Source organism: Acomys russatus, chromosome 27, assembly GCF_903995435.1.
Source record: "Acomys russatus chromosome 27, mAcoRus1.1, whole genome shotgun sequence".
Lineage (NCBI taxonomy): Eukaryota > Metazoa > Chordata > Mammalia > Rodentia > Muridae > Acomys > Acomys russatus.
In genome coordinates, this window is record NC_067163.1 from 57019922 (window position 1) to 57035761 (window position 15840).

Here is a 15840-nt window from a genome sequence, read left to right on the forward strand (position 1 = left end):
TCCCCTCCCACCTATTCCCTGCAGCTCTTGTAGCCACACAGTCTGTGAGGCTGCAGGAAACTGCCAAGAAGGGGAAACTGCTTCATGCAGCGGCGCCTAGTGTCCTCAGGGCAAGGCTGGGCCCCAACACTAGTCTGTTTGGGGACATGGTCACAAGCTCAGATCCTGGGCTGGCTGGCGTCCGTCCTCAGGCGTACTACACAGGGAGGGGATCGCGATGTTTCTAGAGTGTCCTAAATTAGAGGGCTCAAAGTGTGGGGCTGAGCAGCGGAAGAGAGTGTCCCCGGAGCAGGGCCTCGACATCTGCTGCCTCAGTTTACCTACTGGAGCACTGTGCACTTAATAAATGGGCCTTCCCAGTGACTGGTAGCTGAAGATGACAATTGTGCACACCTGCCATCCCAGCACCCAGGTGACAGTGGCAGGAAGATTAGCCTGGACTGCATAGCCTGGGCTACACGAGACCCTGTCTGGAGGACACTGAGATAGTCACTCAGAACTCCGAGACCAGATCTGGGTAGGAGAGACAGTTGAGGCTTGAGGCCTGAGGGATGGGGGTCACTGGGTGGCTCCAGCACCCTTCCCACGCAGCTGCCCCCCCAAATGCACCCTGGGTCCCCTCTGTCCTGTCCTGTCCCACAAGCAGCAGCAAACGCGCGTCCGCGACGCCTCACTGTGGCCGCCAGGGGGCAGCAGCGGCGCGTGTTGTGTCCGCACGCCGGCGCAGGCGGTTCAAAGCGGACTTTTCCTGCTTTGAGCCACCATAGGTGTGAGAACAGGTCTTCTAGAACAGGAGTATCCGAAGCTGGTAGGGCCAGGCCTCCAGGACCCGCGGAGGCTGAGCCAGAGGACGCTGCTGCACCTAGAAGAGTGTGCCAGCACACATGGAGTCAGCCTGGGGGTGGGGACTTCGTCATCCGCATCCAGCCACGTGTAATGGACAAACTTTCCATCCAGCTCCCTGTTCCACAGGACGTATTTTGTGTCCTGCCGCCAACAGGGAGCGACCAACAAGGGGTGGCTCGGGGTGGGGGACAGAGCGACAGCCTAGGATCCCCAGGGCGTGGCATCCTCACCAGGGCAAAACAAATGAGAAGCCTTACTGTGTCCAGCCCCGGACTGCGTGCTCAGCCTTCGTGGCTCGGGACATCCCACAGGCTGCTGCAGGACCAAACCTGAAGGCGATGAGGGCATGCGAGGGGTGCGGGGCGCGAGGCGCTGGGCGAGGGCGCTGGGCGGGGGGGTGCGGGGGACGAGGGACCCTGGGAGCGGGGCACGGGGGGGGTCTAGGCGGGGGGGGCGCTAGGCGAAGGGAGGGGGGTGCTAGGGGCGCTGGGAGCAGGGCGCAGGGCGGGCCGTGGGGGGCGCTGGACACAGGGCAGAAGGGCAAAGAGATCCTAGAGGAGGCGATGCTGTGGCCCAGGGCCTTTTAAATTTTTCAGATGATAGCCTGGCCTGAGGTGCTTCTAACTTCCTTGTGAGGAGCTCAGGGCCCTCCTCCCTCACCATCGTCCTGCCTAAGCCTCCTGAGTGCTGGGATGATTGCTGTGGGTCCACTCGGCCAGCCCCTGGCCCTCCCGCAGCCTCTTATTGGTTTCTGAGTGTCGATGGCCAGGTGTGGAGGGACATGAGCTGCCTCAATTTCCCTCCTCAGGCACCTCCCGCTGTATGCTTCGGGTGGCCTTCTGTCTGTGGTCTCCAGCCGGCATGGTGGACCGTGTCCAGCGTGCAGTGACCCACACAGCAGCTCCCAGGGTCACCGCTTGTGCCAGGCACCGGAGCTGCCCTCTCTGACACGGTTTAAAGTCACACTGTGCTCACACACCATACAAGTCACCTCCTCCTTTTTTTTCAGCTTGTCCCTTTAAAGTGCACAAGTGTGACATCTGCACGTTCACTCGGTTTGCACACAGCACCTCTGATTAATTCCACACCAAATGCCACAGTGTCTGTCCCCATGAGCTAACTTCTCCCGAACCTAATCTTTTTTTTTTTTTTTTTTTTTTTTCTTTTTTTGGTTTTTCGAGACAGGGTTTCTCTGTGTAGCCTTGGCTGTCCTGGACTCACTTTGTAGACCAGGCTGGCCTCGAACTCACAGCGATCCGCCTGCCTCTGCCTCCTGAGTGCTGGGATTAAAGGCGTGCGCCACCACACCCGGCTGTCACATTGTGTTTTTCTGCTCACGCACTGACGGGGCCTCGGTGGCTCAGCGCTCCTGGCCACTGTGTGTCCAGCTTACTGCTCCCTCCTGACTTCTTTCTGCTGCCCTTTCCTTTCACCTTTTCCTTTCTTTCTCCTCCTCTCTCTCTCTCTCTCTTTTCTTTTCTTTCTTTCTTTTTCTTTTCTTTTCTTTTTGGTTTTTTTGAGTCAGAGTTTCTCTGTGTAGCCCTGGCTGTCCTGGCACTCGCTTTGTAGACCAGACTGGCCAACTCCCCCGCCCCCCCTCCACCCCAGAGTACTGGGATTAAAGGCATGTACCACCACCTACTGGTGTCTCTTTACTCTCTACAGTGTCCACCCACAGAACTCTGGTCCCCTCTCCAGATCTGATGACAGTTCGCATGGCTCACACAGGCCTGTCTGCTTCTGCCTGCACACCTGCGTACGGACCCGGCTGCTGGCCTGAGTCACACACATGGGTGAACCTGCCATGCTGGCCCCCAGCTCTCCAAGTCAAGGCTGTTGTAGCAATCTGTCATCTCTTTCCACTCTCTGCACTCCCTCAAGCAATTCAGGCATGCTCCTGCTTCAGTACTTTTCCATGAGCCTTGCTTCTGGGACCTTTAATCCCGTGACATCTTCGTGTCTCCCTGGGGCCCCTCCTCAGTTCTAATTCCAGTATCCTTGATTGCTCACATGGCCCGGATATGCAGAGTCTGAAGCCCGTCCGTGCCTCTGCACCTTAAGCAGCCGCACACAGTCGTGGCTTAGGTAGAACTGACCGAGGTCAGGCGGCCTCTGCATCACAGGTCATCACAACCAGACAGAGGCACTGTGAGGGTCCGAGCCCAAGGCTGTGGCATAGGAGGCACTGTGCTATGTCAGAGGCAGTAGCAAGCATGGCCAAAGAGCAGGTGTGTGGGCTCAGGTCCCCTCCCTGGAGTAGCAGCTTGCCCTGCCAGGGTCTCAAGGCCCTGGGGGCATTGGTTCCTCCCTCTCCAAGGACAGGAGGACTTCTGTGGGCTTCAGGGAGTTCCCAGGTAGGGAAACCGAGGCACAGAGCTGAACCATTGCTACTAAGCCACTGCACCTGCCACTCCCCTGCTCAGCCTGCCCAGGGACTTTCTCATGGGCAGAAACAGTGGCGGCCAGTTTCACAAGGCTGGAGGCTGGTATCGGTTTGAAGATGGCATACTGGATCACACCGCCTGGGGCAGCCAGAGGAGGTTGGCTCTGCCACCCCGTACTGGAGGAAACAGGGCACCAGGCCATGGCACAGAGACAGGGGGCAGGTGAGGGACAGGGAGGGAGGGGCCTGGGAGCAAACATGAACCCTCATCTTGGGGCACTCTGCTGGGGATCCCCTGCACATGGCTGTCTCATGTAGCCCAGGCTGACCTGGAACCCACTATGTAGCCTAGGCTGGATGGGGCAGAAGCCTTTGCTGGCTCACGGCACCAGGACTGTGGTGGCAACTCCCCTCCCACCTGTCACAGCCTCCCAATGGCCAGCGGTTGGCAGTTCCTCTGGCCTGCAGGCTGGTGTGTGTACCCACGGCACTTGGGACATTTCTCTTCTGGGGACTCGGGGGGTTGTGGGCTTTGGTACACTGCAAAACTCAGGTGGATTTTTGAAAGCTTCAAAGTGGCCCCGACCTCCAGCCTGGATGAACATCAAAGACACACCAAGGGACGCTGATTTTGGAACTATTGCCTATCGGGTGGCAGGAACTGGTGTCCTCATTCGGATTCTCTGCTGTGTGGCAGCTGTCTCTGCCCCCCCTGTCCCCTCTGGTGTGAGCGCCTGGGTTCTTGTGTGATAGGAGCCACAGCAGCTGTGCATTACTTTCCGTTCTCCTTAGGGCATCGTGTGATGAACACGGAGTTCTATTACTTTATACAATCATTTGTGTGTATTTTGTTCTGTGTGTGTGTGTGTGTGTGTGTGTGTGTGTGTGTGTGTGTGTGCTTGCATCCCTGCCTGGGCACACGTGGAAGCCCAGGGCTCGGGGTCGGGTGTCCTTTCCTCTGCTGCCCCAACCTTTCTTCTCACGCAGTTTTACAGCTCTGTATGAGAGTCATATGCAGAGGTCAGAGGGCAATTCTCAGGCCTTGGCTCTCTCCTTCCACCGTGAGGGGTCGTGGGGGATCGAACTCAGTGGGTCAGGCTTGGCAGCAGGCACCTTTACCCTCTGAGCCATCTTGTCGGCCCACAGTGGCCCTCCTGTGTCTGCCCTGAGGCCTGGGGTTCCAGCCACACACCCCCACTTTGAACTCAGCATTCCCTCCCCCCCACAATGGGTGCTGGTGCTGACGGCCCCTCTCTGCTGGGATTCCTGAGCTGTGCAGGAACCTCTCTGAGTCCCCGGCTCCCATGCACCCCTCCCTGTGGCAATCTTTCTGATGTAACCACAGGCTGTGAAATTGCACCCAGGGTCTGGTAGGACCAGTCTCACCACCTTACTTTTCTCCAGAAGTGCTGGGCCCTGTGCCATCCTCTGCCCAGACGGGGTTTTTTTTGTTGTTGCTGAGACAGGTCTCCCTATGTAGCCCAGGCTGGCCTAAAACCCACCATATAGCCAAGGATGACCCTGAACGTCCCAGCCTTGGGGGTGCAAACCCCACCAATCTTTGCTATTGTTTGAGACAGGGTCTCACCCTGGAGTTCTCTGGCTGGTCTGGAACTCACAGCCATTCCCCTGCCTCAGTCTCTCATATGCCAACGGCAGGCCTATGCCTTCATGCTGGGTAGAGAATGGAATTTTTCCTGGTTTGAAGATGGAGCTCTCTGGTGGTGTAGGACTAGAGACTGAGTCCCAGGCTGACGATGTGGCTGAGTCGGTAAAGGCGTTTACTGCTAAGCCTGAAGCCCCGAGTTCGTTCCCTGGGACCCACATGGTGGAGGACACAACCTGACTCTAGCAAGCTGTCCCCTGACCTCAGCAGATGCATCCTGCCACTTTACTCCACGAAATGAGTAAATAAAATAAAAATGTAAACTGCGCACTTTTTAACATTTTAATTCAGCTGAGTCCCACCTCTTTTTCTCATGCATGAGCTTCCGGAAGACTCCAGGTCCCTCGATGTCTCAGAGAGGCAGCCGCCGCCTTCACTGACGCCCCAGGCCCTGCAGAGCAGGGCTTTGCGCTCACCCGGCCCGTGGCCCAGCAGGTCTCGGCGTCGCCCACGCGGCAGGAGCAGGACCCGCCGCGCCCCTGGTGTCTCGGCATCTCCCTGCCCAGCCCGGCTCCGCGGAGCCTCAGGGTCATCCTGAGCTCTTCGGAGTCACGGAAATTTCCTTCCTGTCCAGAACCCGCTCTGGTCCGCAGAGACGCGGCGCCCTGCACCCTCCAGGGTCACGTGATATGGCGAGCCGCAGCCCCAGGGCCACCGCATCCCTCCGGCTGCACCCCAGGGCTGGGTCCCGGCTCCTCAGTGGGGTTCCGGGGAGGCGGAGGCGTGGGAACCCAGCTCCCTGCTGAGCTGCTAAGCCCCGGGTTCTGCGCGACACCGGCTTCAAAGGACCCTGTTGGCGCTTGAGAGATGCTGGGGGTGCGGTGGGTGGGTGGGGGAGTGGAGGGTGGGTGCAGCCGGCCGCAGTCTCCTTGCATGGACCTCATGCTCAGTCTGGCTCCAGGCTTGTCACACCCAGAAACTAAATATGGTGGCTGCACTTGGGTCTGAACACCTGCGAGGCAGAGGCAGGAGGATTGTCATGAGTTCGAGGCCAACCTGGGCTACCTAATGAGAGTCTGTTGCAATAATAACAATAATAATGGTAATCATTACTTAATGCCATTAATTAGTGATTACTTAATCCCTGCACGCTGGAGACAGAGGCAGGTGGATCGTCTGTGAGTTTGAGGCTAGCCTGGGCTACACAAGACTGTTTCAAACAGACAAAGTAACAAAACCCTAAATAAACAAAAGAGAGAGCAAGTATGTGCTGCTCATTTGCTCCTTGACTTCCTCACCCACCTCCACCCCCCACCCAGGTCCCAGGAAACTGTGCCATGGCTTGGTCTCCAACCCTTGATCTGTTGTTGGAAGGCTCCCATGGGCCTGCCTGGGAGAAGCCCACGAGGCAGGGCTGCTCAGGTGAATTGGGACCTCCCGCTCACACGCCTTTGTCTTCTTTCTTTCTAGCTCGGTGGATGGAGCCGGGTCTCTGCCACTAAGCCCAGAGTCCCGCTGAGGCTGGAATCCAACTTCCCAAACCTGTCCAGCCTCTGTGACCCCAGGACCTTGGCACCTGCTGGGCATGCCCCTTTGGTGGGGTTTGCCTAAACTGTATGTGTATGTTTCTGCTGCCTCCTGAATGAGTCTAAAATTATATTATTTATTTTGTGCACAGCGGTGGTGGGGGCACATGCATGGGTCTCATGTACAAGGTGGCACAGCCAGCAGGCAGACAGGCCTGGCTCCCTCGCTCGGCCTCGGCCACCTGGACCCGGGTCTCTGGCAGCCAACGTGGCTGGGCCGTGCCAGCAGCAGGCCGAGTTTCACCAGCAGCACAGGGGACCGCTGACACTGCCGCTGTGACCCAGTGTCTGGACACTTGCCTCTGTCACTTGATCCTTAGTAGACACTGTCCCCACAGGGGCTCCTGCCCAGCCGAGGAGGCCCGTCCTGCCGTATGAGGGTGAGTAAGCTGACTCATGAGTTCCCACATTGGCCCGAGAGCCCAGTCCTCCGAAGGCTGAGGCAGGAGAATAACTGTGAGCTTCAGGCAAGAATAAACAAAACACCTAATTATGTGGAGGCCGGTGTGGTCAGTGAATGGGTCTACAGACCCAGCCAGGTGGGCACAGTTAAGAAATATGGTCCCATCTTCCTGTTTCTGCAGTGCTGGTCCCCTGAAAGGCCTCGGCCTTGGCCAGGGTGGAGGGAACAGCGACCCATACAAGACACAAACACGCTCAGCCTGTGGGAGTCAGAACCAGGCTGGAGTGGCAGAGAGGGAGCCAGGCTCAGTATAGGGTTTTGAAGGGTAAATAGAAGTTTGTCAGCAAGAATGAGACACCCTGGGGCTGTGATAGGTAGTCAGACTCCAGCGCTGTCAGGGGCAGAAATACTTCTGACTGGAACTGTCCCTCCATTTGATGTAATCAAACCACAGCTGGGGGCCCCTGTCTCCCCAGGCACCGCAGCTGCCAGCATGGCCAGAGCAGGCGCAGGCCTGTGGCTCCCTCCAGAAGTTAAGCAGTCCCTGCATGGGGGGGGGGGGGAGGTTCACTGACAATGCCCCCAACAGTAGCTGGGCCAACCTGCCAAACCCTCATGGTTGCTGCCTGCCCCCGACATGCTTTTCGGTCTTCTTTGTTGTTGTTTTGGTTTGGTTTTTGGTTTTTTGAGACAGGGTTTCTCTGTGTAGCCTTGGCTGTCCTGGACTCACTTTGTAGACCAGGCTAGCCTCAAACTCACAGAGATCCACCTGCCTCTGCCTCTCGAGTGCTGGGATTACAGGCGCGTGCCAGCACCGCCTGGCTCACCTGCCTTTTGTTTTGCCCACAGTTTGTGCTGGAGATGGACTCTGGCACTCCGAAGCCCCAGCCTCCCAACCCCTCCTCACACTCGGTGAAATCAGAGTGGCCTGCGGCTGCTCAGGGAAGACAAGAGTCCACAGCTGACCCCTGGCCTGCCCTCCTCCCTGGACCAGAGCTTCACACCCGAGGAAAAACTAGGTCTTCCTGGCCTGGGGCTCCATGCCTGGGGCCTCTGAGGCTCATCTCCCTCACCTCAGCCATGGCCGCCCTGCTATGTGACCTAGTAACCTCTTCCCTGTGGCTGGAACATCCTTTCCTGACAAACTCCTCTCCATCCACCCAAACCCCAACTCCAGTGCCCTCCCCTCTTTCCAGGACTGTCCAGACCCCGCTTCTCCCCACGCTCCACCCTGACTTGTGTGTGACTCTGTCCCTCTCTGTCCCTAGTCACAGCGGCACTTGGGCTTTCGGGGCCTTGATTACCTCTGTTGAGGCCCCAGTCTGATTGGTCTTGTCAGGTCCCCTCGGCCAATCTCTGCCAGACACAGAAAGGCCGGAAATGGGGCGGGGATGTCTGGGAGAGGACGGATCCCCACAGGGGTGCCCATGGCTTGGGGTCCTGTCCTGCCCACCCTCGCTGTGAGAAGCCCTGGACAGTTTCCCTGCAGGGGCATTGCTCTCTTTACAACCCTCCCCTTCCCTTCCTCCCCCACCGGCCCTGGCTGGCACCACCCGCCCCAGGCGAGTCACCACTTCCGCATCAGCTTTTTGGGGACTTTCCTCAACCACAGACAAACAAGGCAGAGGGATCAGGGCTCCGGGTCAACGAGCAAAGCACCGCCCACCAGGGACATAGAAACCAGGATCGCCTGTCATGCAGGTGGAGGCAGGGGGCTAAGGCAGCCAAGGCCAACCTGGGCCTCACAAGATTGTCTCAAAATCAAACAAAAAGGAAAACAAACTGGGGCGGAGGCCTAGGAGCAGGAGTCAGGTGCAAAGGACCCGGGGTCAGAGCGGCTCTGCCTCCTCAGGAAGACCCGAGCCGGAGCCAGAGCCGGGAGGGGACTCTGGCCATGGGGGACAGGGTGTCCTGTAACCCGAGCCCAGCAGGACAGCAGCCCCCTCCCTGGCACCCCAGGGTGCGCTGCTCTGGACAGAATGTGCCTGGAGCAGTCTCGAGACAGCGAAGGCAGCCGCGACTGTGGGTAGATTCCTGAACGGCCGCCCGGCTGGGCCAGCTGCCAAGTGTCTGCGCCCTTCCTGCCTGTCACCCCTGGGCTCGGAGACAGGGGACACAGTTGGGGCCCCAGAGAGACAGGGAAGGACCTGGACTTTGATACTGAGCCCTCATTGGTCAGATTCAAAGGGGTCAGGGTCAGGGAGGTGACCCCCCCCTCAACAGAGTCCTGTGGCTGCAGGTGGGAAAGGTTGCTGCCCCTACACAGGGAGAAGGAGGTGGGGTAGGGGAGGAGAGAGGGAAGGAGGGAACCTAAAGCAGCACACCCCCTTCTCATGCCCTGACCATTGGGCTAGCTTATTCCAGTTCCTCACTAACCTGACCCCAGAAAACCTCCTGTAAGCATCAGGTCCCCACAGCTGCTGGCTCAGGTGTCTGGCAGTCAGCTGGCCTGGCTTCAGGGAACCGCCCTGGAACTGTCGCATGTCCCCCACCTCTTGGGACAAACTGTGCTGCTGAGGAACACACCTGGAAGTGGCATCCCTGAGCCCTCGTGGTGAGGACCAGCCTTCCTCAGGTTTGGGTTTGGGGTACAGTGGTGAGGATGGCTCCCTAAGCACGCCCTAGACACCTCAGCCTCCCCCAGCTGTGTGGGGCTCTGGAAGGGGGAGTCTGCATGACCCCCGGAGTCTCCCCTCACCTCAGGACTCTGCTGACCAACCCCACCACAGGCTGTCAGCTGAGGCTGGCTTTGTTTTGGTTTCCCCATGTGGCCCTGGCTGGTCAGATCTCCCAGAGATCCACCTGCCTCTGCTTCCCAGCGATGGAATTAAATAACGAAATCTAATTATTTGTAACCCAGGTTGGCCTCCAATGTCTCCTGCCTCAACCTCTGTATTTACGGGCTGTGTGGTGACAACTATATACGCTGAGCCCCCAGAGGGAACATGGCCAGGCTTGGGAAAGTAATTCTGAAACCTTAAAAATATAAACAGCAGACATGGCCAAGACGGGGTCAGAGGTTAAGACCTGGGTTCTTTTCCCAACACCCCCCTTGGTGGGCTCACAGCCCTCTGTCACTCATGCCCCAGGGACACAACACCCCTTCTGGCCTCTTTGGGCACTTTGTGCATGTGCAAAATACATACAAATCTTTTTTGTTGGTTTGTTTTTCAAGACAGGTTTTCTCTGTGTGGCCTTGGCTGTCCTTGACTCGCTTTGTAGACCAGGCTGGCCTTGAACTCACAGAGATCCCCCTGCCTCTGCCACCACGCCCAGCACAAAACAAATCTTAACCAGCAGGCACAGCTGGTGCACAGAGGCAGCAGTGATGGAGGCGAGGTCCCAGTGACACTCCCGGGAGGTCAGGGCTGCACTGGCCCTCAGACAAATGAAACGACAACAGCGCAGTCTCTTCCTCCTGTTTTTATTTATTTCTTAGTGTACAAAAGGTGATCTGACCAATTCTTTGGACCCTTGGAAATGTCCCAGCCAAGGCCATAGCATGGGGTGGGGGACTTGCTCAGTTTCCCCAGTTGCCTGCCCCCCTTTTGGTGTCCTGCCAGGCCACCTGCGTCCTTGTCTGGGTCCTGACCCTGAGCCAGGCTTAAGCTCCTAACCTGGCGCACACAGCGCTGGACTGGAACCCCTGGGCCCTCAGGTCCCACAGAGCCCCACTGACATCCTCCTGTGTCTGTCCCTGGGCCCTCTGTCCTGCTAACCTCACAGAAGGCCACATCTAGGACACCTGCCCGGCTGGGCTCCCAGCGGTGGGATGAAGGCGCGGGCGCTGTCAGTTCTGACCGGTGCCTCTGTGCTTGTCTGCTTGCTGAGCTCTGCTCATACACCAGAGGCGCAGCTGAAATGTCCTTTGGAAGCCTTCTGCTTCCCCTCTGGACTCCTAGCTGGTTCTGGTTCCGTGAGCTTGGAAGTGCCCATCCTGCTGGCCCTCACTGGCGGCTCAAATGCAGAGAGCTGGAAGGCTCGAGAGGACAGCCAGTTCACAGAAGCCCTGTGCTGCTCCTCAGTCCTGCGTGGCGTCAGGGGACACTCATCTAAGTCTGTTCCCACAGCGGGACCACAGAGGTGGATCTGGTACCGAGGTGTCGGCTCCTGGATCAGCAGGTCATGCAGCGTGGCCTCACCGCCTCTGAGGGGGGATTAGGGTCCTCCTGACAGACAGAGTCCCAGTGAGCCACAAGGTCCCCCCCACCAGCCCCAGCTCCGGGCGCCGGCAGTCAGGGGTCCTGAGGACTGAGGCAAGGTCCTGCTATGTATCCCAGGCCGGGACCTTGTGATCCTCCTGCCTCAGCCTCCCAAGGGCCAGGACCACAGGCCTGGGGCACCGCACCCTGCTCCCATCAGCTGATCACCCAGCAGCCCACGGAGCCTAGACAGGGTGCCCAGCACCTACCTCAGAGTACAGGGGCGGCGGGCGGAAGCGGAACTCCTGGAGACAGGCAAAGTAGGGCCCTTCCAGGGTCACGCCAGGGTCATGCTGGAGCGGGAAGGGGCCCTGTGACACCTCCACCAGCTGGTTCTCCCTCACCACCTCCGAGTACTCAGGGGGTGCTGGAAAGGAGAGACATGAGTGAGGTTTCTGGGGTACCCGTGGCTATGACATGATAACAGCTGAGCTAGTTCCCCTTGGGACAGGGTCACTGTGACCCAGGATGACCTCCAACTTGCAGCAATCCTCCTGCCTCAGCTGGGATCCCAGACTCTTTGTTTTATTTGTGGTTGTTGTTTTGAGGCAGGGTTTATTGTTGTGGTTTTTTGAGCAGGCTGCTTTCTGGATCCGGGCTGTAATTAATTATAGGAGTATCTTTCCACGTCGTTTTGGCTTGACTTTTAGGTCCGGGTCTCCTGCAGCCCAAGCTGGCTTCTACATTATTAAGTACTGGAAGCTGACCTTGAACCGGTGTGCAGGGGCGACTGGTGCCTGGGACTAGACCCTGCTTGCATAGTGACCCCTATACTGTGCAAGCCATGGCCGCGCCCTCCCACCCGCCTCTTCCGGCAGCTGGCCAAGCTCACCCTCTGGCCGCTCCATCAGGGTGCGCAGGCCCCAGTCCTGCAGGAAGCTGGCGCGACTGCCCACGCTGGCCGAGCGGCCGCCTAAGGGGTGCAGCGGGATGGTGCCGATGACCAGCGGCAGCTCCAACAGCAGCTTGGAAGAGCCTGGGATGTCCACACAGACCTGAGGGGGCAGCAGACGTGTGGATTGCCACCCCACCCATGCCCCCCAACTTGCCTGGACAATAGGGTGTCGGGGAGCTTGGGGTACCTTGAGTGAGTAGTCCACACTGAGCACGCGGCAGTGCAGGATGGACGGGCCCACAGGGGGGATGTGCAGCGCACGGCCGGGCCACAGTGCACGGCGCCCGGGTCCCACGGGCTCCCCATCCACACTGGCCACCACAGCACTCTTCTGCTTGCGGGCACCTCGGGCCATGAAGGTCTGTGTCTGCACTAGGGCAGCGCGGGGCTGCACGGCTCGCGTGGAGCCGTTGTCAATCTCCGCGAAGATAGGAATGACCTCGCCTGCACCAGGGAGCAGTGTGCCTCAGTTTCCCCACTGCCGACTCTTCCCCGCTCCCGCTGCACACGGCCCTGCCTGCTACCTGGAGTGTAGCCCTTGCGGCCGATCTTGGCTGAGAGGGACACGAGGCCACGGGTGCAGTACCATGATCGTGCCACCTTTTCCCGGGCTCCAGCCTGCGGTTCCTATGGGGACAGCAAGAGTCACTCCCTGCAGCTGGGCTCTGGGAACTTCTGTACCAGAGGGACCCTAGTCTTGGGGAAAGGCTGAGGCAGAGGGATTGCTGCTGGTTCTGACCAACCACCCCTACATGATGCGACCCTGTCTCAAGAAAACAAAAGTTGAATTAAGAATTAAAAACAGACTAGGTGTGGTGGTGCACACCTTTAATCCCAGCAGGCAGATCTCTGTTGGTTTGAGGCCAGCCTGGTCTACCTTACGAGTTTCAGGACAGCCAGAGCTACATACTAGAATGACATTTCTTTTTGTGGGTTTGTTTTGTTTTGTTTTATTCATTTTTGTTGGTTTGGTTTTGTTTTTTGAAGAAAGGGTGTCTCTGTGTAGCCCTGGCTGTCCTGGACTGGCTTTGTAGACCAGGCTGGCCTCGAACTCACAGTGATCCACGTGTTTCTACCTCTCTGAGTGCTAGAATTACAGGTGTGTGCCACTGCGCCCTGCTATAGAGAAAGCTTTCTAAAATTAAAAATTAAAAACTAAGAAAAAGAAATAAAAACAAAACCCAAAACCAGTTTTTTAAAAAATTAAAAATTACGAAAAAAAAAAGTGCAAGCTTTATTGTGTTCTATTTTCCAAAGGGGGTTACCTGAGGCTGTGAGAGGGCAAGACACCTGCCCAGAGGCACACAGCAGGATTTTACCCAGCTCTAGTGGGTTCTGCGCTCACCTCTAACTTCTGGCTCCCTGTTTCAGAGGCCACCTGCGACCCCCAAATCTGAGAGGCATCAAACAGCCAGAACAGACGTAACCCCGCCCGCCCCGCCCCCGCGGAGCAGCCACTTGCCAGCAGTGCGGGCGTGTTTATGTCCACGGGTTCAATGACAGTGAACACCTTCCGGGCACGGCGCGCGGGGATCCAGGGCCGGTGAAGGGTGGCTTTGATGGAATAGCGGACGCTGCCGTGTTTGCCCTCGAAGGATGTCACCAGGGAGCTGAGGTGGCGAGAGTGGGGCTCAGGTTAGGAGACAGAGACACGCAAGTGGGGTGAGGGGACCCCAGATGCCCAGCCGGGGGACGTCAGCAGGGCTTACATAGGCAGCTGGAAGCTGAAGGGGAACTCGTGGCGTCCGGCGGGCAGCGTGGCGATGTCCCCGGAGTCTAGGAACAAGACACGGGGCTCAGCGGACGCGGGCCTGGGGGGGTCGCGTGCTCCGTGCGCCCTGCGGGGGTCCCCGGCGCGTACCTGGAGCGAGCAGCGTGGCGCGGTGGTTCACGACTTCCACGCGCTCGCTGTAGTTCTGAGTGTACGCGGTGCTGGAGCCCGCGCTGCGCGACTCCGTCCAGTGCGCGCGCGCGCGGCCCCGAGCGCGCAGCCTGAGCGCGCCCACGCGCGCCGCGCCCGCCAGCTCCAGCAGGACCCGGCCCACCACGGCCTGGCCTCCGTGGAACACGGGCTCGGCGCCCGCGCGCGCCCCGTCCAGCTGTACCACGAACGCCTTCACCTTATCGAACAGCATCGCGCGGACTGACGGTCGCGAACCCAAAAGCAGGCCTAGCCGGTGCTCGAACCCGCGGCGACACGGAAGCGCGAGACGCGGCGAGGGCGGCAGAACCGAACCACGCACGCGCACGGACTGGGCAGCAGGACCCGAGACCGCTAGGGACCCCGGGGGATGCGCCGTACTTATAACCGTGGGGTGTGGGCGGGGCCTGAGGAGAAGGCCGCGCCTCCCGGAAGAGGATCCGTCAAAACACCAGTGGAGGCGGGGCCTGAGAGAGAAAGTTGGGCCCCCTAGAAGAGACTTGGCCAATAACACGGCGAAGGAATGGCCTGAGGAGAAAGCAACGCCTCTCGGAAGAGGCTCCTCCAATAGCGCGGCGAGGAGGCGGGGCCTAAAGAGCCTGGCTCCGCTGAGAACTAGGCCAAAGGCTCCTCAAGGGCCGTGGCCTGAGAGAAAGCCGCGCCCCCTAGGGGGGACTAGGCCAATAGCGAGCGTGAGGGGCGTGGTCTTGGGGGGAAGAGAGCCAGCGCCGCCGAGGGGGCGTGGTCTTGTGGAAAGCCTCGCCTACCGGAAAGGATTCCACCAATAGCAGGGCGGGGCGGGGCCTCGCGAGGCTCCGGACGGAATAACCCTCACGCGGAGCGGGTTTCGGAAGCCGAGCCCCTGTTGGGTGGTGCTGCAGTGCGGCTTGGCGCCTCGGATCTTGCAAATGCAGAGCCAAACGAGGAAACGGAGGCACAGAAATGGGGGACCGGGTGTGGGTCACCCAGCATGACAGCTGCCACTGATTGTTTTGTTTTGCTGGTTCTCATGTGGCCCAGAGACTCGAGCCCCTCCTACCTCGGCCTCCTGAGTGCCTGGGTGACAGGAATTAGTTACGCAACCCGACCCGGCTGTTGGTGTATTTTGGTTGTTTTGAGACGAGGTTTCACTATGGACCCTTGGCTGTCCTGGAACTCACTGATACAGTCCAGTCTGGCCTTGAGCTCATAGAGTCGAGGCTGCCTCTGCCTCCCGAGTGATGGAATTAAAGCCCAAATCTGGTTTTGAACTCCCAAACTTTATTTTCTTTTGAGGCCAGCTGTCACGTAGCTTTGAACTCGCCATCCTCCTGCCCCGGTGTTCCGGAGCTGGCTTTGGTAGGCGCTTGCCGCCGTGCCTGGTTGTTTCCTGTGTCTTAGACAGGAGCTCACAAGGTGTGAGCCTCCGGGCCAGTTTCATCGTCGGCTTGCTGCCGCCTGCACACCTGTCAGGCCCTGGGGACCGCGGGCCCACCGTTCCCGTCAGCTAAGGGACGTGCCTCAGTTTCCACTTCCATGGGGCCTGAGAGAACTTAGTCTCCCAGATCCAGCGGATGCAGGAGACGCTCTGACGTTCCGAGCCCAGGGCTGCAGTGCGCCCGGGACAGCGAGGCCCTTCTTGGTGCCTCAGTTTCCCCTAGGCTCCTGCAGAGGAACCTGCCCCGCGTTTGCGTGGCGCGGCCGCCCCCTGGTGGGCACGCGATGCACAGCGGCTCGCGTTCTCCGGTGCGCACCGTCAGGCAGAGGGCGGCCTGGAGGACCAGAGAGGGCCCCGACTTCCCAGGCGTCACACAGCGCGTCGGCCAACGCCATCCGCGCCCTGTTAGAGGTAGAACTCCGAGAAAGTCTGATGGCTTCAGGATTTCCTCTGAGTCACTGCGAGCAGAAAGTTCCAGCGGGGCCCCTTCCCGCCGCGCCCAGACGGCTCCCGCGGAGCTGATGCATGGAAGCAGACATGGCCCGGATTCTGCCCCGCCCACGTCAGGGTCTGACATAGCG

At 59.1% G+C, this 15840-nt stretch overlaps 1 protein-coding gene across 1 annotated transcript; it reads right to left on the minus strand.

Moving 5' to 3' along the window:
- Positions 1 to 10829: 10829 nt before the first annotated feature.
- On the minus strand, positions 10830 to 14540 carry Arrdc2 (arrestin domain containing 2). The gene is made up of 8 exons (XM_051169581.1): positions 13783 to 14540; positions 13631 to 13697; positions 13384 to 13531; positions 12446 to 12548; positions 12109 to 12365; positions 11859 to 12021; positions 11236 to 11393; positions 10830 to 10993 (listed from the first exon to the last, which is right to left on the minus strand). The coding sequence occupies exons 1-8, from the start codon at positions 14054 to 14056 to the stop codon at positions 10940 to 10942; spliced, it is 1224 nt and encodes a 407-aa protein (XP_051025538.1). The 5' UTR covers positions 14057 to 14540; the 3' UTR covers positions 10830 to 10939.
- Positions 14541 to 15840: the final 1300 nt, after the last annotated feature.